The following is a 16,301-nucleotide window of genomic DNA, read 5'->3' as shown; positions in this document are numbered from 1 at the left end:
AGGCGTGGTCAGCCAAGGGGTGGGGGGAGGGAGTGAGACGGGCAGCAGTAACGTCGTCGTGCAGGCCAGGGAGAGAACATCTCTAGGAGTGTGGTCAGCAGTGTCAAACAAAGCAGAGAAGCCTAGTGAGTAAAGGACTGAGGGTGTCCCTGACCTTGGCCAGAGTCGCTCCAGTGGTGCGGTGGGGGGAAAACGTGGAGGCAGAGGGATGAGGCGTGCAGATAGTGGGGATTAACCACGAATCCAACTCTCTCTTCTCCAGTGGGATTTTTGGCGAGCGGCTTCCCCTCCGTTATTACCTTTCGGCCGGAATGCTGCTCAGCGGCCTTTTCACGTCGCTCTTTGGCCTGGGATATTTCTGGGACATCCATGTCCTCTGGTACTTTGTGCTCATGCAGGTATGAGCCCTGGTCTTGCCCTTGGGCCTCTGTTCCCCGCACAGAAAGGATCCTGGAGGCTCTAGTCCTTCTCAGCCACTCCTAGGTTTAGTCCCGGAAGACCTCCTGCCCCGCCCGCCCAGTGCTCCTCTGTTCTGCTGCACAGGGTCTGACGTCCCACCCCGTGGGTCATGCATTTGCTTGCTCAGCATGCCGCGCTGAGCACCACCTTGAGGTCATCTGAGATGCCTGAGAGGCTGGGTTTCTGCAGGGAAAGATCTTGGGCCAGAGGGCATTCGGGGGTGGGGGTGTGCATGTGTGTGAAGGAAGGGGAAATTGGGGGGCCCCCTCAACCGTGATATTGAACCTCCTCAGCCCGGGAGGGATCAGAGCAGGGAGCTGGCAGCACACCTGGGGCCTGTCCCACCTGACTCCCCTCTCCTTGCAGATCTTTAATGGACTCGTCCAGACCACAGGCTGGCCCTCAGTTGTGACCTGCGTTGGCAACTGGTTCGGGAAGGGGAAGTGAGTGTGACAAGAGAGTGGGAGCTGGAGGTTCCCTAGGAGGGCTGGGGTAGTGCGGGGTCACCTGTGACCTCCTAATATAACTTCAAGGTGAGGGATTAGAAACTTGCCTCCCTCTTGCTGACTTTCACGTGCTGAGTGAGATACAAACATTTCAGTGACTCAGTAGCAGTGTTGATTTTCCATTGATAAAATAGCAACCTTTGTTATGCGTTTTCCCCATAATAGAGGAATTTCCATTTTGCATGAAGAGAAAAATGAAGCCTATAAAACTGTATTGTTTTTTCCTGAACTGGCTTGTGTGCAAAAACACATTGCTTTAGAGCAGGGTGTCGCAGCCTTGGCACTATTGCCATTTGGGGCTGGATGATTATTTGTTGCGGGGGCCATCCCGTGCATTGGAGGGTGTTTAGCAACATCCCCCCACTAGATGCCACCACCATACCCAGAGCTGTGACAGTCAAAACTCTTCAGACATTGCCAGTGTTCCCAGAGAGAAGAGAGTGGGTTTGGGACTCCACCCCTCGGGGCAGCAAGAGCGCTGTTGGGAAGCCCTGTGTGCTGGCTCGGGTAACCCAGGCCGGGCTGTCGCTCACTCGCTGGCCCCACCCACCCCTCTCCCACTTCCCTGGCATGGAGGCTGTAGGCAGCCAGTTTTCTGCACATGGCCAGGCCAGTTGCAAATAACCCTATGCTTTCCTTTTAATTTTTTCTGCTCTTCTCCCGTCCCCCTCCTTGTGTTCTCTCCCTCCCTCCCTCGTTCCCTCCCTCCCTTCCTCCCTCCTTCCAGGAGGGGGTTCATCATGGGCATCTGGAATTCCCACACATCCGTGGGCAACATCCTGGGCTCCCTGATCGCTGGCATCTGGGTGAGCGATCACTGGGGTCTGTCCTTCGTAGTACCCGGCGTCATCACCGCTGTCATGGGCATCATCACCTTCCTCTTTCTCATCGAGTGTAAGTGGACCCTCCCCCCGGCCACAGGGGCCATAACTCTGGGAGAAGGCAGCTGGCTACGGTGGGGAGATTACTGGTCGTAGAGTTGGAGGACCTGGTGTGTGACTTGGGACAAGCAACCTCTCTGAGCCTCAGTTTTCTCATTTGTAAATAAGACTAACAGCATGTACTTCTCAGGGCTGTGGAAGGTTTCACTAAGACGGGTAGTTAGGACTCCTGGCCCCTAGTTGGTGCTTGGCAAATGCTGGCTGAATCTGAGGGGTGAGAAGGGGGAAGGTGGGGTGGACAGGACACTCCCCACATTTGCTGTTCTCACCCCCATTCCCTGACAGCCTGTGCGTCTGCTAGGCCAGGTAGTAGGGCCACTTTGTGGCCAGAGAACAGAAATCCCAGGAGGCTTTAGGGGTGGGGACTAGTCCCAGTGCAAGCGGCGGGCCTGGCCTGAGGAAAGCCTCCTAGAAGGTTTTTTTTTTAGACCCAGAAGATGTGGACTGCGCCTCGCCTCAGCACCACGTGAGTGTGAGCCCCCAGCCCACGCCCTTCCCCCCTACTCCATCCCCAGATAGAACTGGGGCATTGGAGGGGGGCACCTTGAGCCCATAGTACTTCACAGGCCCAGTGTCAGGCCCTTGGTAGGCGCCGCAACAGCCCCATGGCCTGCAGGAAGTTAGTCCAGACCGGGAGAGGAAAAAGCACCCCTTCCAGCTTCGGAGTCCCTGCCTCCCATGTGGGCCGTCCATCCAGCGGGCAGGAGGTGGTATGTGGATGCCCACAGCAAGGTCTCATCTCTGTTTAGGATGGGCCAGAAGAAAACCAGAACAACCCTGAGGACCCTGGGCACAGCCCCTACGGTCACCAGGAGAGCAGCCTGGAGACGGCTACCAAATGCTCCAAGGAGCCAAGTGCTCAGCCTGTTGCCATCAGCTTCTTTGGGGCGCTCCTGATCCCGGTGAGAAGTGGGGGGAGTGGAGGGGAGAAGGGTGGGTGAGAAGGAAGGCTTGTCTTGACACAGCACTGGAACAGCAGGCCACATTGCTTTTCTTGAGAGTGGATGTGTACTTGAGGTGCTTTATGTGGTGAGGGGTGGAAAGTTCCGGGGTGGCACTCAGCCGCCCCTTGGGGCTGCCCCAGACAAGCCTTTCCTGCCCTCTTTCCATCGTGCCTTCTGCTCTGCTCTCCAGGGCGTGATCGAGTTCTCCCTGTGCCTGCTGTTTGCCAAGCTGGTCAGCTACACCTTCCTCTACTGGCTGCCCCTCTACATCTTCAATGTGGGTAAGGACCAGGGAAGAACGAAGGGTCCGTGATGGGAGAGGAAGCCCATCGTGTGAGGCATACGATTCCTGGATACGGGGGGGGGGGATCTCCACTGAACCTCTCTTAGGGCAAAAGGAGATTTTTTTTTTTAATGGGAAGTTGAACTATGTACCTCTGAGGCCCTGATTCCAGCCACCTTTCCTCCCGTGGAACTGAGTTGGGGGATAGGAACTCAAAGCTCTGTTCTGTGATCTTCCCTAACTTCTCCAGCCTTCAGTGTAGGAGAAACCCACCCCCAGCCTACTTGGCTCATAGGTGAGCGGGATTGGAGGGTGCTAGAAAAGGTCTGCTTTTTTAATGCCTCCTGGAGTCCCTTGAGTGTCCCCCAACCCAAGGAAGAGGCCTGGTATGCCACCCCCACTGCTTGTAGCCTGGTGGGAACACTATTCTCCTCTCCCAAGGGGCTTCCGGGAGCCTCATGAGATTCTGTCCTGTGCTGGGTCGGCTGCACTGCCCCTCATGGACCTGCTCTCCCTGCCCTCGCCCTGCCCAAGGACGGACAGATGAGGAGAGGTCACTTTTTGTGGTTGAAAACAATGTTTACGTCCACCTGGCCTGGGTATCTGCTATTCCATAGGTCAGGTGGCTACTGTGTCAGGGAGCAGCACCCCTGCCGTAGCCCCCGAGCCCCAGCGTTCCACCAGGGCTGAGGCCCTGCCCCAGGCTGCCCTGCTCCCTCCAGGCCCTATGGGAGGGCCAAGGATCAAGGCTGCCTTGCTGTACCCTGCACTTTCTCTGAACAGGATACCATGGGGATTAGTCGGGGCCAAATTTCAAGCTGTAACCTGCCCCACAGCTCTACCTGAGAGGCCTTGTGCAAAGATAGAGGTGGAGCCCCAGGGCAGTTTCGTGGACACAGGGACTCTGTTTTGTAGTCTTGGTGCTGACTTCAGCGTATGAGTCAAGCTTGAGGGTTGGGCTACAGTTCAAGCTTCTGGATATTCCTTTCCTAATCCTAGAGCACAGCCTGGGGCCTGAGGTTCTCATTTTCCTGTGAGTCTCTTTTCTGGCTCTGTTGATTGGCAGAGACCTCAAATGGATGCAAAGCCTCCTTGTGGAGGCCTGCCACTCAGCTGGGAGCAGAGCAGGAACCGCTGGATGGGCTGAGACTCAGTGAGAGAAGTTGTGCCCCCGGAGAAGGTGGTCCAGCGGGACAGGGCTCACAGGCCAGACCCCGGTGCTTTCAGGTGAAGGCTAGTCTGAGAGGTCGAGGCCATCCTGCAGGAGGAGAAGGCAGTACAGGACTGGGGGCCAGAGAGGGCGTCTGGTCACAAACTGCTGCAAACTCACCTGTGAGCCTGGTCGGTGACTTCCCACGGGTCCCCACTACTTCCTCTGAAAAGGGGGGGCAGTAGGCTTGGCTCACGTGATCTGATTTTTCCAGCTGTGACACTCCAGGGTGTTTGCCCTGACTCATCAGGTCTGACCACATATTTGTGTTTTCCACAGCTCACTTTAGTGCCAAGGATGCTGGGGACCTATCTACACTCTTTGATGTTGGTGGCATCATAGGTGAGGTCCTGCCCTGCTCTGCCCATAGGCTGCATTCCCCTTTTCTCTGGTGGTGGTGTAGAAAGAAGGTCCCATGGGAAGTGACCCAGGCATGTAACATCAGAGAAAAAAAGGGCTCCTGTCCAGTGAGGTGGTTCTAAGAAAGATGGTCCTCGTGTTTCGTCTTCCTGTCAGCAGTGGATCCAGGGAGGGCTTCAGAGGGAGATGCTCTGCTGCTTCTTGATGTCTAGGTCCAGACCAGTGCTGGGTGGAGTGATGGGGCCCAGCTTGGGATACCATGTGGGTGGGAGGCTGGATCGTGCCTGGGGTGGCCGTGGGTAAGTTGGTTTGTGTTCCAGGTGGCATCCTGGCGGGGCTCATCTCTGACTACACCAATGGCAGGGCCACCACCTGCTGCATCATGCTGATCTTGGCTGCCCCCATGGTGTGTATAACCTCATATGTGCCTGCGTGTGGCCGCTGGACCATGGGCACCTGGGCATTTACAAACACACCTGTCTCTGCGTGTGTGTACATCCCTGCACACAGCTCAGGGAGGAGAAGCCAGGGTCAGCACAGGAAAGAGACCCAGATGGAGAGTTTTGGAAAGGGATTCGTGGCTACTTGGCCACGGTGGAGAAGGGGAGACCAGCTGGTACACTTTTTGACCAAGGAAAGAATAAGAGTTGGAGGCTAGATGTGAGAGAAGACTTTCTGGGATAAGGGAAACAAGAAATCACCACATCTCAGGCCTCCCCTCCCTGGGACATTTAAAGGCTGAGAGGTCTGGGTGTGAGAAGGAAAAGGAGAAAAGTGGCCTGTGGGGTCCTGGGCAGGACAGTGTTGTTCCGGACTTCCGGGCTCCAGTCTAACACAGCTGGCCCGTGGGAAGCCTGGGCGTGACTCTGCCTGTCCCCTTCTCCTCTCTCAGTTGTTCCTGTACAACCGCTTCGGCCAGAATGGGATTGGAAGCTCTATAGGTGAGGAGATGGCTGCAAGTCCCATCAGGTCATCGGAAAGGCACTGCCTTGGGGGCGTTGGTGGGAGGCACAGGGACGTGGAGGTTCTCAGCCAGACACCAGGAGCTCTCACCTGCTTTGGGGCTGGGGCTGGTGGTGGCCCCTCACCTCTCATTGGGCTGTCTCTGTTACTGCCTCAGTCATGCTGATCATCTGCGGGGCCCTGGTCAATGGTCCTTACTCGCTCATCACCACTGCTGTCTCAGCGGACCTGGTAGGTGAGGCTGCCTCCCAGGAGCCAGGGATCACTTTGGGGGCTTGGTCAGGGCCTCGGTCTCCACGTCCGTTTTCCCCACAGCCCTTTCCTCCTCCCTTGGCCTGTAGCGATCCTCAAAGTCCTTCAGAATCTGCCATCGACTGCCCTTTCCTCTCCACTCTGAGCCCTGATGCCCCCTATCCCGGAGTCAACCCCTCTCCCATCCTGTTGCTTGGCGCTGCCTCTTGGTTTGGGTCTTTACTCTACTCTGTTTCCCCAGGGGACTCACAAGAGCCTGAAGGGCAACGCAAAGGCACTGTCCACCGTCACGGCCATCATCGACGGCACCGGGTCCATAGGTCTGTGACTAGCTTTTGGCTCCCGGCAGCCGAGCACTGGGCCTTGTCTTGGGCACACTCCTGGGGCAGCTGCCATCATGTTGGCGGGGGTCCGGGGTTCCCTGGCGGGCACCCTGCTCTAACACTGTGCTTCACACAGGTGCAGCTCTGGGGCCTCTGCTGGCCGGGCTCATTTCCCCCACAGGCTGGAACAACGTCTTCTACATGCTCATCTCTGCTGACGTCTTGGCCTGCTTGGTAAGAGTTCTTGGGGTGCACAGATGGATCTTGGGAGATGTCCTGTCTTGCCAGGCTAAAATTCTGAAGGTCCAAAGCATTGTCCACAGGAGCTCTGGGACAGCAGCCCTTTGCTCAGGATCACTCCCCCGTCCACCCATGGGTGACCCCTGCTGAATGAAGCTGTGTGCTCAGCCTTTTCCCTTGCACCAGCCCACTGGTCACCAGCGCTGGGGACTAACCTCGTGCCCTCCCTTCCCCCACAGCTCCTCTGCCGGCTGGTGTACAAAGAGATCCTGGCCTGGAAGTCATCCCTGAGCAAAGGCACAGGGTGAGTCCTCCGGAGAGCTAGAGCCCCACCTCCCACCTCACTTCAGGTGCTCTGGGCTGGGCCCAGTCCGAGACCTCGGAACTCAGAGCTGGCCCTGGATGGGCTCCGTGAACACCCGCCCTGCCTGCCCCCGCTAACCTGCCCTCTGTTGTCCCGTGTGTCTCCGTAGCTCTTGTCTGGCCTTAGCCCCCACGCGGTAGTATTTTTCTCCAGTCCCTGACTTTTGTGAGTATTTTCTTCAAGTCTGTGACTGATGTGCCATCAGAGCGGGGCCTGCATGCAAATCCTCTCCCCTTCAGTGTGATTTTTCCAACTCTTTCTTCTTGGGGGCCAGTGCCAAGCAACCCGAGCAGAGCATGTTGCTTGGGAAGCGTTTCCTAAGAGGCCTGAGCTGCCACCAAACATGGCAGCTTCTTCTCAGGCAGAGCAGTCGGGCTTTGGACGTACCCCCAGGACAGAGGAGGCAGAGTCCAGGGAAATATTGTAGTTTCTTGCCTGAACTCGGACTCAGAGCTGCAAATGCTCCTGAAGATTAGAAACCAAGGTCACTAGCCCCTCTGCCTGGGATGTACAGAAAGAAGCAACTACCAATCAAAGCCTCTGGGACAAAATTGAATCAGTGTTGGTGGCTGGCTGGTGTGCTGTCTGTCTGTCACCTGGTGGTGGTGGGTGTGGAGCCTGTACCGAGAGGTTGGTGGCTGTGGCCGGGCCGGCAAGAGGCCAGGCTGCACTGGTGCTGAGGTGTCTCCTGGCCTTTCTGGCTCCCCTTCTGAGCAGGAGGCTCTTGCAAATGAGGAGCTGGCAGAGCTGTCGTCTTGGTTTGGGTGGTAAATGTAGGGTTATGGTAACCAGCACACTATTTGGAGAAGTACTTCCCTTTAAGGAAGGTGTCATCCAGGTTCAGGGGAGAAAAACTGGGAGCAGGAGGCATTCACAGTCTCTGCCCTGCCCTGGAGGAGCAGGGGGACTGGATCACGTGGCTAGTGTTCCGTCCACCTGCCTTCCCTGGGCCAGGCACGAGGGGAGCCTGGGGTGGGGGTGACGGAGGAGGAAAGAGGCAGAAAGGGAAGAAGTCAACATGTACTTATCTGCTCTGTGCTTGGAATGAGCCTGACTTCAGATATATTAGCTTACCTCCTCGTCACCTTGAGAGGTAAATATGCTCATTTAGAGAAGAGAGAACGGAGGCTCAGGACTCGGCGTGGGACTCATATACCTAAGGCTTCAGCTAGTCCCTGGTGTGTGGGGTTTGTGCTTCTCTGTAAGCTGGTCGTTCTCTGAAAGGCCATGTTTGGGGAGCGGAGTAACTCGCTAGGGCAGGGGGAGCATGGACTCGGAACCAGAAATCCCAGGACAGTCCTGACTTCTCTGCTCACCTTTAACTTGGGCAGAGTCTCTGACCTGCTGCATCCTTATGTGTAAAATTGCGGACACTTATCCCTAAACCCCGGACAGGGCTGATCTGAGTCTGAGACAAGGTGGGATATGTGATACTGCTTTGTAAAGCTGTCAAATGTGGTACAAATATTGTAAGGTTTGTAATTTTATCTGGCTTGCTATTTCCTGCTGAAGAGGTGAGAGGGAGCCCTGATTATAGAGAATAGGGATGAAAGGCAATTATTAAGGGGCCCAAGGAACCCGCCTTCCCTGTCCCCACCACTGGGGCAGGAGCTTATTAACCTGTGTCTCACTCTCTCTTTCATTGCCTCTCTCCTCCTCACGCAGGTATAAAGAAATGTGAGGCCCCGGTTGGAAGAGAAGCATGGAGGGGCCCAGCTGGGTCCCAAAATGCTCCCCCGGGGAAGACAATCGAAACTACCACAGACTGCTGAGGCAAAGCCTCCTGACCTAACACCAGCCCGCCCATGCTAAGGGCATGGTCTCCACAGGAAGGCGGCGGCCGGAGCTGAGTGGTGTCTCCATCCTGCTAAGGGAAAGATCTGCTCAGATTCCTGCTTGTTCAGGTTCCAGGACAGAAGGCAGAGGCTCCACAGGGCCGAAGCCTGGAAAAGGCACATCTCTCCTCCTCCTGGTGTTAAATCTGAGCCTCTGTCATCAGCCTGCACCTCTAGGTGGGATCCTGACCCGACTTCAGAGCTGCCCAGCCTCTCACCGTCCCTTTGTCTGCAATTCCTTTTCTCTCCATGGGATCCTGTTTCTAACGCCTGACCTGTTTGGATGAAAGCATTACGTCTGTATCCTCCAGGGCCGGGACTAGCGTGGAGCCAGGGAAGTGGCACTCTTGGGCTGGTACCTGTGCAGGCCCTGAGAGTGAGGGCCTCCCTTGCCTTACCCTCATCCCAGCTCTCCATGTCCGCGTGGAAGACGACACGCGAGGGCAGTGCTGTGGGGTGAGGGGTGGGGAGGGCCATGAATGAAAAATAAGTGCGTTTTGATAAAAACACCAGTGTTTTGATAAAGAAGTGCCAGTGGTTACTGAGTGCTCACTGGATGCCAGCTCTACTCTGGGAACGGGGTACACAGGGGACACAGAAAAAGGACCTACACCCTGAGCGCAGGCGCCAAGGTGACAAGGTTGTTTCTTTCAGGAGCCTTGACATGTGTGGCTTCCAGGAGCTCTGCGTAGAGGCCTCTTCTCCCCTGGGTTCCTGATGGACGTGTTCTGTCCACCTCACATCCCAGTGTGCTCCAAGGCAGGCGAGCTCTTGGCATTTCTGTCGGACCTCTGATGCCGCCTGTCAGCATCAATAGATTTCTTTTGCTGGCTAGTTCTTGTCAGGGCTCCCATGGGTGGCTGAGGCAGGGTCCCAGGACCACCAGGTTGTGTGCTGGGGCTGGTTACAACGGTCATTCCCAGAGGAGATGGTCATGACAACATGGATGACCTGTGGGGCAAACCGGGAACTTGGAGCCTCACGTAAGATATAACTGTTGCATTAACTGGGACACTGGGTGGGCCAGCGCGTTAGCTGGATACAAACCCCTCCACGCTGAAATGGGTTGCACACACGCCAGTGGTGACATAGACATACGTCTCCAAGTGCTTGATACTCTGGCTTTGAAAGCAGGAGCCAGTCGGGGACCGCTGGTCCTCAGGCCCCACAGGACAGCAGCCGGAGCGCGTGGTATTGTGCTCGCTATTCAGGAATGCTTCTTTCAAGACTAGAAAGGTTTATCTGACATCATCCCTCAGGGGAGCCACTAGATGGTGCCATAACCCCATAGTGGAGCCCAGCGTGCACCTGGGCTCCCTTTTGTGGTCCCTCAGGGGGACGGAAGAGCAGAGGTTTCTTCACTTGCCAACTGTCAGCTTTCCTTCCACTGCAGACAGGTCAGAGTAGGAGGGAGGCTATTGTTCCTCTCTGGCGCTTTTGAGGTCTTCTGTCCTCCAGCCTCACCACTTACTAGCTTTAAGCCTGTTTCCTCATCTAGAACAGGGGTCGGCAAACTGCGGCTCGCGAGCCATATGCGGCTCTTTGGGTACATTCCGCCTCAAAAGTTTGCCGACCCCTGGAAGAGCCAATCCTGTCCCTCACAGCAATTTAAAAGTTATTTGAGAGCCATAAATATATTTTTACAAATAAGGAAAATTTAAAGTAATATTGTAAATGAAACTATGATAGTTTTATTTTCATTTTCAATTTTACTTCAGAGCCACATGTATGTATCCAAAGAGCTGCATGTGGCTCACGAGCCGCAGTTTGCTGACCCCTGGCGGCTCTTCTGTCTCAAAAGTTTGCCGACCCCTGGTCTAGAAAATAGTACTCACACTACCTACCTCAGAAGACTGGTGGGAAGGGAGACAAATGGGTATAAGACACTCCCCGCCCTTGAGGACCTTGTCTAGTGAGGGGAGAAGATAGGAATATGAAAATGACGTTTATAAACAATGCAGGAAAAAACACCAGGGACAGTGACTCAAGTGGAGACTTGGCCATCCACTTGTCCAGCCCTGAAGGGATGGGGCTGGCAGGAGGGTGATCCCAATGGCAGCAGGAGGACTGACTAGATGTGAAAGGCGTAGGAAGAAAGAATGAATAGGACGTGGGCGATTAGGGCGCTATGGCAGTGAGGGCAAGTAGAAGAGGGTGGAAGTGAATACTTAGCAGCCCTCGTGTGTCAGGCGTAGGGGCTGGGAATAAGCAGGACACAGCCGCTCATGCCGACAGATGAGTGGCACTGGGGACAGGCCCAAGTCACGTGGGAGCTCGGAGCCTGGCCTCCGAAACGAGGACGTGGGCTGTAGGTGGGAGTTCGGGGAAATACCAAAGATTGGGGGTCCGACCTGAGGTCCGACCTCCCACACACGTCTCGCAGGTGCCAGGTTCCCGGCCCCACCTCAGCTCTGGGCACTGTCTGTTCCCCGGAGGCCTGGTACCTGCCTTCTCCCTGGGTCTCAGCACTCACTCGGGGCTAATGTAAGAACATTACATTAATTAGTTATTCATTTAATTTAACTTCACATTTGGTCTCAATTAAGCTTAAAGTGTTCTTCCTTATAGATGTTACAATAGCACTTGTAATTAAAAAGCAATAACTCTTTGCATTTCTCCTTTAGTGATCCATTGGGAGGCTGGGCTGGTGAGGGAGCAGCGGGAGGAAAGCAGCAACGAAAAGAACGGGAAAGCAGCTCTTGGTAGAGCTTAGCACTCAGGCTACCGCGAAAACTGAAGTTGGGGGGAAGGAAATTCTTAACACATCATGTGTGTCGGGGTGGGAGCCCTGAGAACTGGAGAGGGGTGCTAGAGATAAAGGGGTGGGCCTTGTGTATTATGGACTGGGAATAGGGAGAGGATGGAAGCAGGGTGGAAGGAGGTGATCCTTAGAACCGGAAGATGGGCCCATCTATTCTGTGGTAGGCAGAATGAGGCCCTCCACCCAAGCGGTCGCATCCTAATTCCCAGAACCAGAGACTACATTATCTTACATGGCGGATGAGGCTGCAGATGTGATGAAGGACCATGAGCTGGGGAGACTACCCTGGATTAGCAGGGTGGGCCCAATGTAATCACATGGCTCCTTATATATCAAAGAGGGAGGCGAGAGTGTCAGGTATCAGATTAGAAGATGCTGGTTTTGGAGATACAGGAAGGGTGCACCGAATGTGGACAGCCTCCAGGAGCTAGAAAAGGCAAGGAAACGCGATTCCCCTCTAGCGCCTCCAAAACCTTTGTTGGAGCTTCATGGAGCCCACTGCAGATTTCCGACCTCCGGAATTGTAAGATAATAAATGTGTCTTGTTCTAATACACTTAGTTTGTGGTGATCTGTTACAGCAGTAATAGGAAACTATGACATGTTCTCAGTGTGAAACCGGGGCAACATCAATTTGAAGACAGGAAAACCAAGAAATCCCCAAAGATTAAAACACCAGTGGAGGGGCTGCCTGGGTAGTATTTAGGTACCGCCTATCTGCTGCACATGCCACCCACCACCCCAAGTGTTCTCCGCAGGCAGGAGGACTAAGTGCACACCCTTTACTATACCCACCAGGATGATGGAACCCAGAAAAATGCACTCTGTCGTTCTGCCCGTGGTGTTGGGCCCTTTGTCGGATCCCTACTGTCATTTCTTAGGTCCTAGGAAACTGAGACAAGGGTGTATGTTCGGGTGGGGGTGAGAATCGAAGGGGCTTGGAAACGTTTTTTGTTTTGTTTATTTTCCTTTTTAACAGCAAGCACCATGATCTGCTAGAGACAGAGATAAAGAAATACACACATTCTTGGCTTGTGGCTTTGATTCTTCCATTGGCACCTCTGAAAACCAACCCAAGTATATCAAACTATCCAGGTGGACAGTGCTTAAGAGGGAGATTGCTGTGTAAGTCCTTCTTGAAAACTCAGTCTAGGAGCTGCCCCATTGTTTCGTATAGCTAAGCAAGGAGGAAGCCAAAGCCTAACAGAGAGAGCAAAGACCCCTCGAAGACACAGAGCCGATCAGTGAAGTTGTCTCTGAGGACCCGCATGGCATTTAACTGCTTTGCCCAGATTGCTGGCCAATCTCTAAGATTCTAGATTTTCCACTAGACTCAGCTGCTTCTCCTCGGTATTTCTATCAGCTAGAGTTGCATTACCTGATCTTGGTCCCTCCTTTTTTCTTTGTTTTCAATTTATGGAGCAACATAGTATAAAGTCATTAAGAGCTTAGACTGGAGCCAAACTGCCTGACTTCAGATCCTGACTCTTATCTAACCCCTCAGGCAAATCACCTCACTTCTCTGTGCCTGTTCCCATCTGTGAAATGGGGATATTAGGAGTACCTACGTCACAGGATTATACATTACTTATAAAGTAATGTATAAGGATTATGAGGATTATGTATGACTTACAAAGCACTTAGAAAAATGTCTAGCACATGTTTGCTAAATATAATAAAAACTGTGATTTCAGCATGTGCAAACGGAATAGTCCCAAGAACTGGAATGGGAATACAGATCAAAGATTGAACTCCATAAACTATAAACCCCCCCCCCAATCCTGAGTTTTATGCCCCTTTGAGGATAATCAGTACTTCCTGCGATTCATTCCTATACAGTTCCGGTTCCCACATCTGGAAACTTGCTTCTNCCCCTCAGGCAAATCACCTCACTTCTCTGTGCCTGTTCCCATCTGTGAAATGGGGATATTAGGAGTACCTACGTCACAGGATTATACATTACTTACAAAGTAATGTATAAGGATTAGGAAGATTATGTATTACTTACAAAGCACTTAGAAAAATGTCTAGCACATGTTTGCTAAATATAATAAAAACTGTGATTTCAGCATGTGAAAACGGAATAGTCCCAAGAACTGGAATGGGAATACAGATCAAAGATTGAACTCCATGAACTATAAAACCCCCTCCAATCCTGAGTTTTATGCCCCTTTGAGGATAATCAGTACTTCCTGCGATTCATTCCTATACAGTTCCGGTTCCCACATCTGGAAACTTGCTTCTACATAACAACAGCCAAATCCAAGAAGTTAAGATAAAATGTTTGTTATTTGTACTGCAAGTGTTAATTAGGAATTCTTTAATGAAACTACTACCTTTTGTTGGATACAGGTTAGGGAAATGGTGGGTACAAATAGCTAAGAAACAGTATTAATCAACGTAAAAATAAGGCATTGTTTGAAAGTCAAAAATGATCTTTAAACTCTCTGACAAATGAGGTATCAGGAACCCTGGTGTCAAGTTTGAGCCCCTCTTCTAACTAGCTGTGAAACTTTTAAAATCCCTTTATCTCTCTGCCTGCTTCTCATCTGTCAAATAAGTGCAGCAGGTTTCTTTACACATTGAATTAAAATCAAAGTGAAACAAAAACACTTCAACTGCAGCCACAATGAGCTGGAGTTGATTAAATATAAAGTTTATGTCTTAGAGAACAGAACTAGAAATGGATTACTTTGTTAGAATAAAAACATTTAAACGTAATTTGGACACCTTCACTCCAGGATGGCGTTAGGAAGACAGCCTAGACACCTCAGAGCCTAGTTCTCGGATTGGCTCACACCGCTAGGAGCTTTATACCCAACAGCAACAGTAACGCTGAATGAACGGCCACGCCAGAGTATGCAGCAGGCGTGAATGGGTATGCAGGCCCTGGGAACTGAACACTGTCCAATAATTTTGATGAATTTTTAGATTAAATATCTGATATCGTGCATCAGCTGTGAATGTTAGCTTTACTTTCATCTTTATAAGTAAAGGATTTAAGGAACTTGTCAAAAAAAATTACCTGGCGTGTTTTGCGTGCTTGAGAGACTTCTAAAACATAAGGCACAGCGCCACCTAGTGGATAGGACAAATGTCTGCACTGTGGGGCAGGGTGGTGTCCTAATTGAACTTTTGTTAGGATACAATTTTAAAAGGCTAAGAAATATAGCCTGTGTTCTTATATAGAAACCTTGACTGACTTTCCCTCTCCACCTTCTTAAACAGTGGGGATCACCACAGTCTCTTTGCCACAGGATTCCTCTGGGTTAGGAAACAGTATAGCACAGCCTGCTCTAAGGCCATTGATCGAAGAATGATGAATGGGACACTAAGATAATTTCTGTTTCTCTTTAAGCACAACCTCCAGGAAAGCCATGTGCACAAGGGGTGCCATATCAGACACTGGTTATAGGGGTGCCCCATGTAGAACTCCCAGTGAAATTCATTCTGTGGCCTCTCAGCCTTCTACTTCTCCCAACACTGTGAGGTTTTAGGGGTGGTTGGATATGACTGCTTTGAGTATGAAGGTAGAAAGTAATCTAGCATTCATTTCACCACAGCTGGTAGTTACGGACAGAGTCTACAGAAGGCAGGCTGAGCTAAAAAAAATACTTGGTTCCAAGTATGATTTGTGCCCTTAACACACAAGCCTGTCATTTACATATGTGAAAACAACAACAAAAATTGGACAGCAGTAGCGTTTGGGAAGGAATTTAGTTTCCAACCATAACACAGTTTTCTCCATGTCAGCAGTAACCCAAAACTTCAATTAGCCGCTACCCATTGATCTAATAGTTGGACACCTTTGTTGGGGAATAAAAAAGATGGACTCATAGTCAGGAACCTACAAGGGTTTTCCCAGGTTTGCTTTTTCAGCAAGTCTCTCAGGAGAAGTTGACGAGGGGCAGCCTGTGCGTGGTTAGGAGTCCATGCTGCTCTGGGCTGGCTAAACATCTCCGCACAGACTCGCTGGAATCGGGGGGCTTCAGTGTTGGTGTCCAGGGAGGAATAACAGCATCGCTCTCCTGCTTGGCCCACTTCCTCCAACACTTCTGCATGCTCCTTTTTCCCTCCAGTTGCCTGATGGGGGGCGGGCACATGTGTCTTCTTTCTTTTCTTACCTAAGGACTCTAAGCCAGATTGAGAAACTATTTTCTTTGAAGCTTTCTGGGACAAAGCCTTATCTGTAAAGTTTTTCCAAAGTGAATAAGAGAGAGTTCGAGGGTAGGGATAATTGCGCCTGGCCCTCAACAGCACATGACTCCCCAAAGTCATCAGTCTCCATTTTTAGTGTAGAGCTTAACCCCTGCGGGGGTGGCAGGGACTGGGTACCTTTGCTACCATGACAACAGAATCCAGGAGAGAAAGCTGAGAAGTGGCCCTAACTTCCTCACACTCACAATCAAAATTCCACAAAGCTCAGTGTGGTTTCTTTTCAGTCCAAGACAGGTATAAAGTTATATCTAACCCTGGGAATATACATTCCTCGCCAGCTTTGGAGAAAGGGCTACAAAGACGAAATGGATAACAATAACCCCAAATGGATTCTTATGGTAGTTAAGAGGCCACCAAATTCTGGGAGAAACAGAATCCGGAGATACATAGCAGCAAGACAAACAATCAACACTTCCATACCCTTCCTCTAATCCCTAAGTCAATTTGAAATACAGAAATAGATTCAGAAAACTCTGGCTAAGAGTTCGAAGTGAGAGCCAGTCCTCTGGTTGGCATGTATCGCTTTATTAGGGCAGATTGCAGTGACACCGCTGCCCGTAGTGACTTCTGTGGCATGGTATGCACAGAGTGGACAGTAACCAGCACCTCAGTAAGTCTTCCAAATCATCACATTAAAATAACC

General features: G+C 51.9%; 1 protein-coding gene and 1 long non-coding RNA gene across 4 annotated transcripts in view; one reads left to right on the top strand and one right to left on the bottom strand.

Annotated features, from left to right (window-relative positions):
• Nucleotides 1–10,185, top strand: part of SLC37A2 (solute carrier family 37 member 2) — a 26,397-nt gene extending 16,212 nt beyond the window's left edge. The window contains exons 5-18 of one of the 3 annotated variants that reach the window (XM_019658886.1): nucleotides 263–398; nucleotides 826–902; nucleotides 1,693–1,859; nucleotides 2,335–2,372; nucleotides 2,656–2,808; nucleotides 3,041–3,131; nucleotides 4,623–4,685; nucleotides 5,024–5,109; nucleotides 5,596–5,644; nucleotides 5,824–5,897; nucleotides 6,160–6,238; nucleotides 6,378–6,475; nucleotides 6,721–6,785; nucleotides 8,511–10,185. In XM_019658886.1, coding sequence (XP_019514431.1) covers nucleotides 263–398; nucleotides 826–902; nucleotides 1,693–1,859; nucleotides 2,335–2,372; nucleotides 2,656–2,808; nucleotides 3,041–3,131; nucleotides 4,623–4,685; nucleotides 5,024–5,109; nucleotides 5,596–5,644; nucleotides 5,824–5,897; nucleotides 6,160–6,238; nucleotides 6,378–6,475; nucleotides 6,721–6,785; nucleotides 8,511–8,526 — 1,192 coding nt within the window. In that variant the 3' untranslated portion in view covers nucleotides 8,527–10,185. The other 2 variants (XM_019658885.1, XM_019658887.1) reach the window with 2 other exon arrangements.
• A 2,198-nt stretch (nucleotides 10,186–12,383) lies between these two features.
• LOC109391358 (uncharacterized) lies at nucleotides 12,384–16,295 on the bottom strand. Its single transcript, XR_002125794.1, has 2 exons — nucleotides 13,329–16,295; nucleotides 12,384–12,953 (listed from the first exon to the last, which is right to left on the bottom strand). It is a non-coding gene; the product is annotated as an uncharacterized LOC109391358 (long non-coding RNA).
• Nucleotides 16,296–16,301: the final 6 nt, after the last annotated feature.

Source organism: Hipposideros armiger, unplaced genomic scaffold (genome assembly GCF_001890085.2).
Source record: "Hipposideros armiger isolate ML-2016 unplaced genomic scaffold, ASM189008v1 scaffold_291, whole genome shotgun sequence".
In the NCBI taxonomy this organism is placed as follows: domain Eukaryota; kingdom Metazoa; phylum Chordata; class Mammalia; order Chiroptera; family Hipposideridae; genus Hipposideros; species Hipposideros armiger.
The sequence above is the reverse complement of the archived record's forward strand: the minus strand, read 5'-3'. Positions and strand labels throughout refer to the sequence as shown.